This window comes from Epinephelus moara, chromosome 3 (assembly GCF_006386435.1).
Source record: "Epinephelus moara isolate mb chromosome 3, YSFRI_EMoa_1.0, whole genome shotgun sequence".
Taxonomy (NCBI): domain Eukaryota; kingdom Metazoa; phylum Chordata; class Actinopteri; order Perciformes; family Serranidae; genus Epinephelus; species Epinephelus moara.
The window spans coordinates 13,538,352-13,554,891 of NC_065508.1; the positions used below are offsets into that span (position 1 = coordinate 13,538,352).

A 16,540-nucleotide genomic window follows, 5' to 3' on the forward strand; every position below is an offset into this window, starting at 1 on the left:
CCATTAGTCTGACTGTCCGCGGTGCTGACCGGCTCGCGGCGGGCGTATGGTGCGCAGCGACCGGCTCTGGGTCAGCTGGGAAAGGCTTGAGGCGGAGCAGGCTCACGGCTTATGTGTTTGTCACTTTCTTTTTCATTTTAACCCACACCATGATCTTTTCCTAACCCTAACCAAGTGGTTTTTGTGCCTAAACCTAACCAGACCTTAACCACAGGGCATCATGATGATTTCAGAATGGACTTCGGAACAATGGGTTTAATATGGTTGGAACAATGGGATGTCGAACCAATGGGCTCTCGGACCAATGGGCAGTTCCCCCAAGGGCTAGGGCCAAATAGCCCTTAAAACAAAGATTTTCCCGGACCACACTAGCAACCAAGGGGTACATGGAATTTTCGCTAAAATATAGTGTGAACACCGGCAAAATGGTGCAATGAGCAGCCAAAGTGAGCTATAAATGTATACACGAATGTTTACACATGTTTAGGTAAGCTCGTTAGCTAACGTTAGCGTTGATTAGCTTGGTTAATGTTAAATACAACAAAACGTCTATTTACAGCCAAGCCATACATACCAAAAACTGGTCCATCATCAGTGTCGAAGATATGTTCTCCTCCTTTGATTTCTGTGACTTGTGGACAGCCGCAGAAATAACACTAAAACCCGAGCAATGGACATTACAACGTTTGCAGACAGCATTTTGAATGTTTGTGATAAACACTTGTCGCCTCTGCTGACGTAGCAGCCAGCTAGCGACAATGTTTGATGACGTAGCGGTAATCGAGTGCTGTCCCATTTCTTAGGGGAATATCTTCACCCCTAGCCCTTGGCACTCCGTTTTGAGGGGCAAGGGCTAGACGAAGGGGAAGGGGTAAAAATGAGAATTGGGATTGAGCCTAAATCTTCTTGAAGATCTAGTCTACATGACTTAAGCCTTTCAGTAGTAGACTCTGTGGGGACTCATAACTTAATGAAATTAGGTTTTTGATATAAAAAATGTATTTATTTTAATCAGTAAAAAACAGGAAAGTGGTGAAAAGCTCATTTAAAGGTTGTCTTTGGGTCACAATTTGCCCAAGTGAAACATTTCAAGCGGAGAGCTGAGACTGTTGCTTTGATTTGAAAGTCTGCATGTCTATTTCAGTCAACATTCAGTTCAAATTCAGACTTTCACACCACAGCTGGACCTCTTTTTAAGTGAAGTTGCTTATGAGTTGCTATCACAAGTAGCCTAATCACTGCTTTAAAATGAAAATCTTGTATTTCCACATTAGTCAGTCATTCAGAAAGTATTAAAATTGGGTACCTTTAAGGGACACTTCATCCCAAATCTAAAATACATATGTTTTCTCTTACCAACTGCTATTTATCAATATAGATTCTTTGGTTTTAAGTTGCCAAGTGTTGGAGATATTGACCGTAGAAATGTCTGCCTTCTCTTGAATATAATGGCGAGTGCCAAAAACACATTTTGATAACTCACCAGCAGTGTCTCTCTCCAGAAATTATGATGCAATTACACAAGATAATCCACAGACGTTGTTGTGAGCAGTTTAATGAAGGAGCTATTTTCTTTCTTCTGAACTACTGCCTCTAACTTTATCAACATGCAACAGCGTGCACGCTACTGCTGGCTCACCTAGTGTAACACCAAACTAAACTTTTATATAACTACAGGTGAACGTCAAATGCCATACAGGGCTTTTATTAGATTCAGGGTCCCTAACAGCAGTATTGTAAAAGCAAATAAAAGTTAAAGGGTCTTACTGCAGAGGTATGGCGCACCAATCTATAGGCTGGTGCACTGGAAGTATACTGTATATGGATAACCAAACAGAACAACACCCAAACTACTACCAGTGCCACATCAAACCTTAAAGTATATCACCACACTAAATGCTCCCGTGACCGGAGGCCAACACCAGCTGCAGCACTAATAGATAAAACCATACATTTAAAAGTCCAATTTACGAAAATAAGATTTACAACAATTTACAATGAATAATGTCAAACATAATGTCAAATAAATCAGCACTTTGCCTTTCTTCTGCCACTACTCCTGGACCCAGGCAAGTGTCCCTCTGCTACACTCGCACCACTGAGCTAGCTAACGTTACAGCTCAACTGAGGAGGGCGACATTAATGTTCACATCTATTGTGCATCTTCATGTCTCCAACACTTGGCAACTCACACCAAAGCAATCTAGACTGATAACAGCACTACAGGTAAGAGGGAAATGTATATTTAATTTAGGGAATATAAATCACATAAAAGTTTGCATGAACCTTGAATTAGAATTAAAAATGGATGACATGAGTTATGCAGTTGTGATTCTGGTGCAGCATAAAGTGCCATTACTTTAACTAATAGATCAAGTTCATAACTATAACTTGCGCTGTACTTTACACTATACCATCTATGGCCACACACACTCAAGCAGTGGTTCAGTGTACCACACACATGTCGGGCCTACCAAGTGGAATGGGTTGCCAGGCTTGCAGTCTTTCCCCCTCTTTAATATGGGGTCGATTAATTAGGAATAATAGTTTGGATGAGCTCCAGGCCTGTTGTTTTTCCGCCATTAAAGCCTTTCATAAATCAGGTGGTTTCTGATTCGTCTGGCATCCATCTGGAGACAGAATCAATCCTCCAGGAGCCACAGGTAGCCAACACTGAGCTCACACCAGCTCGCTGTTATTTTAAAGGTTTATTTTACATAATTTCTGGAAGGAAACTGCAGCTAGCTCCTGTGCTCCGCTCCTCTGCTCTCCTCTCGTATTACATTCCAGCTGCCTCATTACGCTTACCAAGTGTAAATCTGGTAACCTCAAATAGCTCTTAAACCAACAGCACAGAACTTTAGGAATTCTTATAAAAGGCTGCATTTAATCAGGATATTCTTAATCAAACGGTCTGGCGAGCCTGTAAAACAGCAGTAAAACAGACATTTTTAGCTGCGAGTGTCACATTAGCTGTCAGGTATTTTTATGTAACACCCACATAACTTGTATTTGCAGTGAGGATAGATTTTTTTTTTTGTAGTGACCCATCAAGGTAAAACGCACAATACAGAAAGATATGATGATCGATAAAAATAAAAAAAATCAATAATAATGTTCAGTTCAGCTGCATTAGAAGAGGAGCCGAGAGACTATTCATCCGAAAAATGTCAAATATTTATGAGGTAATAAAGATTAAATGACCTCAGGCATGAATTTTAGTGCGTGACTTTTCTTTTTTTGTCAGCAGTAAAAGTGTTGTATAACGAATTTAGATTCATTTGAGTTAAAAAAAAAGATGAATTCTGTAGTTTATATCGAAACTCCCTCTTAAATACCCTCATGATAATCCTCTAAGCAACACAGTCTCTTTATCTATCTATCCATCTTCTAACAATGAACTTTTTGTCAGTGGAAGTCATGGGTTTAATATAGAAAACTGCAGAAATAACTGTCTTATCTCCAAACTGTGTTCTCCGATTCTCTTTTTATGTTCATTCCTCACTCGTCCTGTGATCAGATAATCCATTACCCACCCCCCCCCTCCTAATTACATTTAATCCAAATTTAACTCAGTTCTTCCATTTTTGTTAATGTCTTTTTTTAGCTGTGCTAGTGTCATAGCTCTAGGGACGGGAATGTCGGCCGGTTGTTCCACCAATTTGTACCAGACTGAAATATCTCAACAGCTTTTGGATGGATTTCTATGAAACTTGGAACAGACATTCATGACATCTAGCGCCATCATCAGGTCAAAATATCGGTTTGTCCAATACTTTGGTTTCATGACCAAATACCTGCAAAACTAATGACATTCCCATCAGCCTCAGCTGTACTTTGTGTTCAAAGGTAATTAGCAAATGTTGGCATGCTAAAGTAAGATAATGAACACAGTAAACATTACACCTGATGGCATTTTTATAGAGCAGAGGTGTCAAACTCATTTTAGTTCATTTATTCAGCCGTATTTGATCTCAAGCGGGCCGACCCTATAAAACCACTGTAGAATAACCTCGAAAGAAGTACAAGTACATTTTAATCAATTTAATTACAGATGATGAACAGCCTGAGATATCTTATGAAACAGTTTTTCCACCCTCAGCCAGTCCACAACTCGCTGTCATTACATTTTTCCATACATATATTTCCACTCCTTTGCAGCAATGCTGGCATCAACACACCAAACTTAAGTGAAAGCTATTGAAGAAGCAGGTTAAGTTATCTGAGCCTGTACGTTAACTGTAAGGTTCCACTGAAAGTGTTTTAAAATAGAAGTCTGATATGGATTCTTTTGTACTGGAGCTGCTGGTTGACAGTATTTTGCACAATGTTCAATATCTTTAAATATGACCACAGTAAGTATTATTGTTTTTTTTAGAGAACTGTATTCTGGTCAGGGTGGAAAAGCCTTTGAAGCGGCATTTTACATGAAGTAGGATACTCATTTACCTTGCTCCTGAAAGCTGCACCTCTTAGCTTTCATAACTGCTTCAATATTAGGTGTGCAAAGTCAGATTGGACCCTTTGGCGGGCTGGTTCTGGCCCTCGGGCTGTATGTTTAACACCCCTGTTATAGAGTATCCCAGGAATGAATCCTCAAACCCAGAAATGGATTAGCATTTTAGCACTCCTGGTTCCCTTGTCTCCTTTTTGAATGGGTTTTTTTTCAGTTAGATATCTGAAATAAGCTCAAGAGACTATTACATTTTCTTCTACGACATAAAATACATCAATAAATACCAGACTTGTTAACTTTAAACTTTAACTTCTATGTGTCTTCAAAACGGCGGTTGCTAACAAGTGGCTAAATGAGACAACAGAATGTCATCATGCCAAGCTGCACTTGACATGGCTTCACAGTTTTGTCATGGTGGTGACGTTAGGTCATGTGACTGTAGTGTAGTTCGTTTACAACCTGACGTTAGCTTTTCACCTCTGGCTATTGCATTTATGCTTCAATAATCATGGGACTGGTGTTCATTTGTGAAGATTGTCTTGCTGCAAGTTTTGGCCACAGAGCTTATTTTCGGCAGTAATCCAAAATTGAATGAAAAAATCCCACAGGCTTTTTGACAGGGGAACCAATGCGATGCTAACTTTTGCATCAGCCTACAGAAAACATAATTCCTGGGGCACTCTATTGTGAGCATAGTAGCATGCTGATGTTAGCATTTAGCTCAGAGCACCACTGTGCCTAAGTGCAGTCTCACAAAGCTGCTAGCAAGGCTGTAGACCAGGGGTATTCAATTTGCTTTGCCTGGGGGCCACTTTTTTAAAATGACAGGAGGCCAGGGGCCAGTTGCAGCAGCCCTGCACAGGTCAGTGTACACAGGGCTGTTTCTAGGTTTTGGGGACATTCAGACCATAGGGGGATCCTCACCCAGCACTTTTTTTTTGTTAAAAGAAGCTTTAATGCTTTAATGCCTAAAAAAATCCAGTGTGAATGAGTTTACTTTCTCTGTGAATTAGAAAGTGGTTGGTGGGCCACCCAGCACCCTATCTGGCTCACAGGCCTTAAATTGAGTGTCACTGCTGTAGACACTTAGACTTGTACTCTGATAAATGGTCTTTCCACTGTGGGAATTTTCCCCATTAAATTCCTGGTGGTTTAATGAGAAAGAACGGAACAGAAAAAATTGCTCATCAAACAAACCGTTTTAATTAAGACTAACAAATGTGGAAATACGGTGGAGCCAAAATTAGAAATCAAGATGAGAAAATGACTCTCAGTTTAAACCGTTAAACGTTGTTTTGGGGACACAGTGTCCTTGATGCTGTTATCTAACTGTGACCGCACAGTTAGAAAAATAGCAACGGCATCATGCCATCTCTATGATGGAAATGCTCCACGAGGTCAGAAAGGGAATTTTCTACACAGACAAGCATTGTGTGTTGTGATGAAGGGAAATGTGTGTCTCTGTGCACGCATCTGAAGATTGGATTCTTGCACGCCGTTCACAGAAATTCATGCCATTCCTGCTTCACTTTCAATTACACACATTGACATTTTCACACACGACCACGTTATCAGCTCTGTGTTGCATGGGAGGAGGGAGCGGGAAGCACAACAGCGACTCTTCCCACTGAAGTGGGTACAGAAGTTGAGTCATGAGGTCAAGCAGGGATGGACTTTCCAGTATTGTCACTGAGCGGAGATACAGAGGGGGCGAGGATGGGCCGGATAAGGGGGGGGATTTTTCAGAATGAAATACAGGCAGACGCATCATCATCATCAGCAGTGTCGTATATCTTCAAACACTCCCCACCAACACCAGCTCCACTAAACCCTCCGAACAGAAACCAAACAGAGATACAGACAGCAGCAGAAGAGGCAGGTGACATGAAGACAGGGACTGGGGTAAGAGACTGGAGGAGACACAGCTTGTGGAGACTGATATTGAAGATGCTGCATTATGTCTTGACTTTTAATTTCAAAAATTAATTTATTTTGAGACATGACTGCAATTAATATTAGCAAACAAGACAATGAATGAGAAAATAGCTGTCATTCACCGTTTATATTGTTTTTGGGGAGGAAAATGAGAGGGAAAACAATAACTAATGGGGTTTACAGAATATGTTATACCTTGAGAAAGACCAGCAATAAGATACAGTTTGTATAACTGAACGTGGTGATAATTTTACCAACGTTTAACAGCTAAATTGATGATTGTTTTTTTTTTTACTGATGGAAAAATGCTTGAGTAAATGAGCAAAAGGAAGCACTTCTTATTTTATTTGACCTTTTCACCCTGACTTTATAGCTAACAAAAATGACCTCAAGTCAACTAAGCAGTTAGTTTCCCATTAGACTGACTAACTGTGATGTCACATCAGCAACAACAGTCACTTCCTGTGGCTCTGGCAAAAAATTATGTAGAAATTAATAACAGCTATTTTTTCATTTTTCATTGTTGTGGGCCTTGAGTGATTCTTACCTTCTCAATTGTAAAAATGTGTGGCCTATTCCCTGAATAAAAAAATCGTTTTACATTTCATCAACTTATAGTGCGTCATACGGCCTGTCACCATTTCCTTTAAATTTTGCTATACTTCAGTAGCAGTGGCTTGTCTCGGATTGCCCTAGCTAAACTAGCTATGAATTCCACATTGATAAAAGTGTTGGAGGACAATAGAGAATTTAACCGTGCATGGACATACTCGGTTCCTTCTACCACCAACCCTTTAAAGTTAAAGTACCAAACAATCGAAAATAGCCCACTGTGGAGTTGCCACATTGTGGTAAAACATATTAATCGATGCTCATTTAGACCTGTCAGTAATGTTGATGGGTGAATTTAGACATACTGTTACCTTCATTATAAGGCTCAAATGTGTTTTGCAGCTCAAGGCAGATTATTTGGGAGCTTTTTTGACAATTGTGGAAATATGTGAAACGGCAGACTTTTTATTTCTGTTGCAATTTTCAGGTCTTACTGTAGCATTGTAAGATACTGTATATAGTTAAACAAGGTGGTCTGACCTATGTGATGTTTCTCCTGTGCTTATTTTATGTACTGTGTTGCTTGATAGCGTCTTTGAGAAACCAATTTACTGTTACCCAACAGCGACATCTCACTGCCAGTCGCACTAACGTTGACTGCTAGTTTGGGGTAAACTCAAGCTGTCATTTTCTTAAGTCTGTGGCCCAACAGGTGAATTAGGTCTCAATGTAACGTTAGTTTACGTGTTGTTATTGATGAGATATGAAAGCATCAAACATGCATTTTATGTTGGTTTTTTTTTTTTTTACATTGTGTTTCTGCCATAGCTGTCTTTGACTATGTTTGCTCCTCACCCAGCACCCCCATACACAACAAGACTTAACTATTTTCTCTTGATATCTCAGCAGTACCTCACCCCGATACCCTCAACACAATTAAATTGTGTGTACATGGAAGTTATTGTTAACAAACATAGATGCTCAAATTTCCAGTTTTTCCTGGACACTTCACTGGCTTGAATGTTACAGGATGGGCCTTTGATGAGATTGTATTCATCAACTGCTGTTTTCACGGTCAAGAGGAACCTTTAAATCTCAGCTTTGAAGCCAACATGGATGAAAAGTCCTTTAAAGGTCCAGCATGTAAGATTTAGGGACATCTATTGGCAGAAATGGAACATAGTATTCACAACTGTGCTTTTATTAGGTTATAATCACCTGAAAATAAGAATAGTTGTGTTTTGTAACCTTTCAATGAGCCATTTATATCGACATAGAGCGGGTCCTCTTACACAGAGTCCGCCTAGTTGTTCTACAGTAGCCCATAATGGACAAATCAAACACTGGCTCCAGTTAGGGCCATTCATGTTTTTGTGTTGGCCACCTACACGCATGGCACACGGAAGAAGTTTCAGTTCTGCAACCTTACCGCTAGATGCCTACACACTAGGCCTTTAAGTGTTTAGAAAAAAATAGAAATTTTAAGATCCATATTCAGGCAACTTCATCTCCTCAGGAAAATCATGTGATATGACTGAAAGCTCCAGAAGAGCCACTGAGTGGAACGCTGTGAGGTACTTTTGTCAACTGCTGTTTCCAAGGTTAAGAGGAGCTTCTGAATCCCATTCAGCACTATAACATGAGTTCTTCTTCTCCGTCCTCCCAGGGTGCCCTTTCTTTGGGAAAGACGACGAGCCGAGTGCTGAGTCAGGATCAGGGAACCTCCAGAGCTCCAGATAAGCCTGAGCCGCTGACCAGGCGGCGCTCGCGACCTTTGACCCGCAGCAGACCACTGACCCGCTCATCCCTCTCTTCTCCGACACATCTCCATGCTCGACGGGCCAGGGTGAGCGAAACTAGTTCTGCGAGTGTGTGGGTGTGTGATATGGTGGGCCATATTAAAGGCTAAACTCTGAACCTCAAGGCAACAACTTGTTAAATGATATGTTTTGAGTGACTGTGGTGAATCTTACAGTGAAAGATTCGTAATTGATTCACCTAAATTCTGCCCTGAATACTCACAAATGTAACTAGGCTACAGTCTGCTGCAGCTTCTCCCATGAGAAACTCACACTGGCACAGTGTTGTCTGCTGTTTATCACATCAGGTTACCACTCACAAGCAGATATGATGTCTGTGATTTACCCTCGATTTGATCAGCTTACAGACTCAGTTCAAACCTGCAGTCTTCCCAAGTGGTATCATCATCTAATACTGTGCAGCTGACCCTGCAGACAGGAGCTTCAGAGACACGTCTGATTGATATAAGTTGATCACTGAACCATCTGAAGAAACGTTTTGATGTCCACCAAACTCAATTTGTGACATCTTGAGTCTGAGTGAAATCTTCAGGCTCAGTTTTCTGCTGCTGTAAAACTGTGGACAGTGACTTGTTGGTTTTTGGGACAGAGTGTGCTGACACAAACAGTCTGATCTTTGCACTGCCTTGTTATATCATTCTGTCTCACACTGGGGATTTCTACCCAAAGCTCTTTACAGGAAAGTAAACAATTTCCTCACTTTCTCTTGTGACTAATTCTTTAGAAACCTCAAATTACTCCCTCACGTTACTTCTATCATCCCTCCTCCCTCTGTCCGGGCGTCTGTCCAGTCTGCATGCTGTTGTGTAAGTAAGTGAAAGTAAAAGGATGAGACAGATTTGCTTCGTCCACAGTATGCAAGGTCACCATTTTCTGAGTCAGCACTGTGGCAACAACAGAAACTACCACAAATACACCACAGGTACAACTGTCAGATAAATGTAGGGAAGTAAAGAGCCAGAATATGGGAAATGGGTTTACTGACATTGATATTTAATTAGTGTAAACAATAAAAATATTAGGTGTGAACGTTTTTTCTTGACAATCAAAATAGTAGTTTGACAAAACAATCCCGATTCAAGGCCCACTTGCCAAATTTTCCCAGAGCTTTCAACCACATCACCTTGTCTTCGTCAGCGGATGGAGTTTGCTCATTTGTAATGGATATGGATCTGTTGGCATGCACTCTCCATCCCAGTCACCAGAATAAAATGTTGGCATTGCACGTTACTGCAACGTTGCATTTGTACATTTCATATGTATCATATCAGCATTCCTAAAAAGGCGTAGTTCAGATTACATGTATATCGGCTGAGTTTGTGACACCAAGGCAAGGTGGCTGACCAGATATTTTTAACAACACATTGGTACATTTCCGGCTGTGTATGTAGTGACCAGACTGGGTATACTGGGGAGGCTGTGGCTCAGAAGGTAGAGCAGATTGTCCGCTAATCAAAAGATTGGCGGTTTGATCCCTGACTCCTTCATTTTTAAGTCAAAGTATCCTTGAGCAAGATACTGAACCCCAAATTGCTCCCAATGTGTGTGTGTGTGTGTGTGTGTGTGGTTACTGAGAAGCAGATGGCACCTTGTACGGTAGCCTCGGCCACCAGTGTGTGACTGTGTGTGTGAATACATGAATGTGACATGTAGTGTTAGCGCTTTGAGTGCTTGGAGGATTAGAAAGCACTACACAAGTGCAGTCCATTTACCATTCAGTCAAAACATGTTTTCCTAATTATAACCAAGTGTTTTTTGTACTTAAACCTAACCACACATCAGCCACATCATTGTCACAACATAAAATTGAAAATCAAAACATTAAGAAACTTAACATTTTGACATTACCTCTACTTATGAAACGTCAGAAAATACCTGGGGTGTGCAGACCCAGTTGCTGTTTGCGTGTTTAAGACTTCTTGTCCATGTTGTCTCATGACTTGAGCCTGAAATGTCACCCTTGATCTCGGAAATTGCATTTTGACAGAATATGTGATTAAAAGCTCTGGAAAAAGCCAGTGAGTGGACTTTGAGTTAAGATTATTTTGTCCGACCACAAAAATGTGACAGAGTCAGAATTTCTCAATAATTGGTATCCCCTCATTACAGCCTGCACACTCCTCGTAAACATTGTTTAGTGGTTTTCAGGTAAAACGAGGTCATCATCTGGGCAAAACTGAGCATATAACTACTTTCCTTTTAAATGTAATTGCGTTTAAGTCCCTGTACAGCATTTTGAATTGCCTTGTATCTGAATAGTGCTGTAAAAAAACGTAACTTACCTTGCCTAATTATATACACAAATGACAACAATCAGGCTGTCTAACAAAAACATATGACAAACTTCAGTATCTAAGTTTAACTTCAGTGTCTTCACATCTGGGTTTTGACCCGCAAATCAACAAACTCATAACAGGGCCTCCGCAGAATACAGTGGTACATGACTTTGGTTGGTGGGCAGTTGATCCTAAAGTGTCAGAATTATTAGTTGTGGATGTAAATGTGTGTGTGTGTGTGTGCGCACATGTGTGTGTGAAAGTATAGGTAGGGAGAGGGAGCAGCAGGGGCCGTGGGATCAGACTGATGCTAAGGAGCGGGTTTATTTTCCTCCGACCGTGACTGATATAGCACAGCTGTCCAAACTGACATGGACACACACACACACACACACACACACACACACACCGTCTTCTCAGCTCCAAATTTAAAGCAATTGCAGTAATTCAGTCATTCTTGAACAAGTAGTTGTCATTGTTTCATCATTTTTTATCAAGCATTGAACATTTCATTGTTAAATATCATCTGTTCGCCGCATCAGTACAGCAATATTTTTGACTGGTGACCATCAGTTTTTGTTCACCTTTATTTTGTTTCCTCTGTTTGATGTTCAAATAAATAAGCTTGTAGCACTTGGTGAGTTTTCATACGATAAAAACCTGTTTCTTTTCGTTGAACCAGGTTTAAATTTGGGTCATTTTCCCAGCGTAGCTGCTGCTGCTGCTGCTGAGTGTGTATCAGGGAAACTGAGTCATTGCCTTTGGCTGATACTGAGTTTACATTCTCTGAAGCTTGAGTGTTCATGTGAATCCACTAAGTGTTTGTATATTTTATTGCTTTTGTTTTGCTACTCACTGTGGATTTTCTTCTCTTTTTTCCCTGTCAGGCTGCTGCGAGGATGACAAATGGATCAGCAGGTACGATAACCCTTGAAGTGTGAGTGTATGTGTGTGTGTAAGGAGTGTGGGGGGGGGGGGCTTGTGTGCATTCAGTATCCATTCGGTTGGATTGTTTGCATTCCTGCTTTGGAATAAAACCGGACTTCTGGGAACTTCTCCCTCAGGATTCCCAGCTAGTATGTCAAACCTCAACCACCCAGAAGTAGTGATATACTGTTTCTACTATAACACACGCACACACAAACACACAGAAACACACACACAGCCTTCCCTGTACACATACACAACACATGCATATTCAGGTGTATAAACAAAGATATGCGAGCGACTCATGCAAAAAGACACAAACACTTTGAGCTTTGATGTTTTGGTTGGGTGGAATTTGTCTCCTGATAACAGCCAGAAGCTTATCACACCTCCACCAGAACAAAAACAGAAGTTTTCTAATTAAAAATATCTCTTGTGTTAAAAAGAACATTATTGTTTTTCTTTTTGGTTTTAATTTTTTGTCTTTTTTCTTTTTTCCGTCACGTTACCAGAGACAGTGATACGAGAGTCTGTGGAGATGATTAATGAGTCCAACTCTGACCCCTGTCTATATCTCTCATCCTCAGAGTGTGTCCCTTTTTGATTGACATGCACAGGCGTCATGGCGACTGTAGTTAACAGCAACCCAGGGAGCTGTCTCACATTTGCCTTGCTGTGGGATTGTTTATTTGTGTGTGTGTGTGTGTGTGTGTGTACATGTTGGGGTGTCTCCGATGACCATCAGCAGGGGCACTGTCAATGATAGTCCACATAGGAGAGATGCAGTGTGGGTAATGAGGCCCCAGAGGCCGCATGGAGGTCAGAGGTGATGTCGTCCTTGGCCTACGACGAGGATGAGGGTGTGTGTGTGTTTGTGTGCAAGAGAGACAGAAGCATTTCATACAAACACAGCAGCGCTGAGCGAGGAGTGTAGATTAGTTTCACTGTTTGGGCTTCGGTGCTTCAGGTTTGTTTTCTCATTTAAGAGTGTTTATTTTCTCCTCTGATATGAGGAAACACTTTGGCTGTTTGACAGAAATCCTGTCTAATCAATCAGTGTTTGTCGGCCTGTGTGGGCTGTGTGTGAGCTGCAGAGGGACAGGATATGATACGCACATATCTCCGCTCACATAGCTGGCATTCAGTCTGCTCTCTGACAGATAAACAGGGAATTCCTCCCAGGGAGCTTCAACCAGAACTGCTGGTACCTGCGTTCTCTGCTGGGGGGTCTCCTTATCTGGCTGTAGGTTTTTGTAATCGTCCTCAGCATGTATCTTTGATGTGTTTTTTTAAGTGCGACTTGTCTGTGGGCGTGTGTATGAGGGAATGCATGCCATGATGGTATGCGGTTTAAATCAAATCTGCCCTCAAGCCACTGAGGAAAATGTTTTAATCCCTGCAAAGATGGAAGGATTTACTTTCAATACATTTTTTTCTGAGGAATTAATATGCAATAACAGAGGAGTATTTTTGTATAAATGCTTAAGCGCTTTACTTGATCTCAAGTTAGTTTGCATTTCAGTGCTCTCTTAATCTCTGAGGTCACCTCCACGATGAGGACTGTTGCCTCAGTTCTACTATACATACAACAACCTAATTTTCAGCATTTAAACCCAGTTAAAAACTTAAATGGAATGACTCGATATCCTTCCTAAGCCCAAAAATGAAAAATAATGTAATTAAAAAGAAAACTCAATACTTAAAATTAAGCAGCCAGTCGAGCTGCGTACACAGGAAGGAAAGATGTATTCAGCAGTACAGTCTAGTGATCAGATAAATAACATACTTGTGTAGGACTTGAGACACAAAGGTTAGGACTTAAACTCGAGACGTGATGCCAGCTGACCACCAACGTTGTTACACTTTGATATTTGGTTGAATTTAGGTTGTGACATCAGGTGACTAAAATTCAATGTCAGGACAACATCTAATGCCAATGTCATTTGATGTAGCAAACTGATGCCAGATGATGTTGATATTTATTGGTTTTAAGTTGTTTTTGTTGAGTAACCAAGTTCCAATGTCCTCTAAGTGTCTCACGCCAACTTCTTCTTCACGTAGAATAACAATATTTAGTTGTGAGGTATGGAAGACAAAACCCAGTGTCTTCAAAATGCTATCCTGTTAGCATCGACACAACGTGAAGTTCTAATGTCATTAGACATTTAAAATATCATCAACCTGATATTCATTACAACCAAAATTTAATGTCTGTGTGACGCAACAATCCAGTGTATCTCTGACGTCTTATTGACGATCTGCACTTGACTCAGCACCAAGACATTTACCTAAATGGACCTGCATTTGTATAGCGCCTTTCTAGTTTTCCGACCACTCAAAGCACTTGTTACACTAAGTCACATTCACCCATACACACACACACACGTTCATACCTTGGTGGCTGAGGCTACCATACAAGGGAGCAATTTGGGGTTCAGGGTCTTGTTCAAGGATGCTACGACATGTGGACTGGAGGAGCCAGGGACTGAACCACTGATTGACAGGACAACCTGCGTCTCTTTAGCATCTGCCCAGTGGCTCCCTTTGGCTTTGACAAAAAAAATAAAATAAAAAATAAATAAATAAATCATATGGAAATTAATAACAGTTATGTTTTTAACATTTTAATTTTCATTTATCGGTGCTGTAGGTCTTAAGTGATTCTGACATTATCCAATTGTAAAAATGTGTAGCCTATACACTGAATTAAAAAAAACTTTTTAACATTTCAGCAACTAAAATATGCAGTTGTCTTCAGCTCAGCGCCTTTTCTTCTACATTTTGCCAAATCTCAATAGCGGTGGCAACAGTAGTCTTAGTTTCCCCAGCTTGGCTAGCTGTGGTTTCAAATCCAAAAAAAGGGAAAAATTTTGGTAGAAAATAGAGTTTAATTGTGCATGAAGAGATCCATTTGCTTTTACTGCCAATTCTGCAAAGTTAAAGTTCCAGATAATCATGAATAGCCCACTGCGGTGCCACCTGGTGGTAAAACATATTAATGAATGGTCATTTAGACCTATTTGTAATGTTGACAGGCTAATTTAGATTCAATAGGCTGTGTTACCTTCATCCATCCATCCATCCATCCATCCATCCATCCATCCATCCATCCATCCATCCAAAGCACCCCAGACGTCCCTCTCCCTAGCGATGCTTTCCAGCTCCTCCTAGGAGACCCTTAGGTTTTCCCAAGCAAGACGAGATATGTAATCCCTCCAGCATGTTCTGGGTCTGCCCCGGGGGCCTCCTACCTTCCTTACCTTCATTATAAGCTTTAATATGTTTTGCGTCTCCATAGATTTTTGGTCAACAATGGCTGTTTTGATGGTTGCCGACCCCTGACCTATGAGTTCTAAAACATTTTTTTTGCTCCATCTTTGATCCATAAAAGTAACTCTAATCTGTCACTTCTCAGTGCATTACTGTATAAAAACAGCTGATTTGGGGGTGTCCAGTAGCTCACCTTTTAGTGCAGGCACCCCATTTACAAAGGCTGTGTCCTTGCTGCAGTGGCTGCAGGTCGATTGCAACCCACGGCCCATTGCTGCATGTCATTCCCCCTTTTTCCCCTCATTTGCTCTGAAGCTGTCCTATCAAATAATATAAATAAAGAAACAAAAATATCAAATGGTTTCATCATAGAATACTGTAATAATTATTTTGTTAAAATAATCTAAAATTCGTCTGGTAATATTGAAATTAACACACTGCAAATTATTCTGTTATCTGATGTTGACTCTGAATAAAACTCTTCATGTACAGTATACCCTACATATATTCTATATGCATTGGCTTTTCTAGTAAAAACTTTGCTCCATGAGTCCAGCATACGAACATAGTTTTGTTCCAGCTGTTCTCTCCAGCTCTACATTGTGTCAGACGATTTGGATGAGTACTCTACTGCTGCCCTGTTAAAAAAAAATTGTCAGTCAAAGATATTTTAGAAAAGTGCTGCTATTTTAGAGCAGCTGATATACTACAATTGACCTCGGCATGAACCAAACACACACTGACACACATTCTCTACACTTTCACTGCAGTCCAGGATTATAAAAAAAACATATAATCCATCAGAATTTTCACGTTATTGGAAAGCGCTCGGGGAGGCTGTGGATAATCTCGACCTATGGCCCGCGAATCCTTTTAGTGTGTCCCTTGCATGTCTGTAAATATGTTTTTAATATGTCTGACTGGAGGGATTCAGCTGATTTATGGCTCAAGCAGACTTCTGACACACATTTTCCTTGAGGCAGCGCCATGCTGATATTTAACCCAAATGTTTTTCTTTTGTTTTGTTGCTAGTTGTGTACTTCCCTTTAAGTGTCAGAGGGTTCAGTCTGTCCATGTGTCTCTGAATATCGTGGGTGTGTGAGACTGTGGAAACCTCTACTATACTGCCACTGAGTGCTATGCATAAGATACCTCACGCAGAAAAGCAGTCGGCTCAGCAATTAACTCGCAATAAACCTTTATAACTTAATGATGGTGGCTTGTTGTGGTGTTAACGTGTGTGTGTGTGTGTGTGTGTGTGTGTGTGTGTGTGTGTGTGTGTGTGTGTGTGTGTGTTAGTAGCT

General features: G+C 40.7%; 1 protein-coding gene across 2 annotated transcripts in view; it reads left to right on the top strand.

Annotated features, from left to right (window-relative positions):
- The window catches only part of LOC126387970 (stAR-related lipid transfer protein 13-like), a 72,619-nt gene that overhangs the window by 9,518 nt on the left and 46,561 nt on the right, over positions 1 to 16,540 (top strand). Inside the window, exons 1-3 of one of the 2 annotated variants that reach the window (XM_050040798.1) lie at positions 6,245 to 6,358; positions 8,610 to 8,789; positions 11,927 to 11,957. In XM_050040798.1, coding sequence (XP_049896755.1) covers positions 6,341 to 6,358; positions 8,610 to 8,789; positions 11,927 to 11,957 — 229 coding nt within the window. In that variant the 5' untranslated portion in view covers positions 6,245 to 6,340. Of the gene's footprint in view, positions 1 to 6,244; positions 6,359 to 8,609; positions 8,790 to 11,926; positions 11,958 to 16,540 lie in introns of those variants that run through there. The other variant, XM_050040795.1, reaches the window with a different exon arrangement.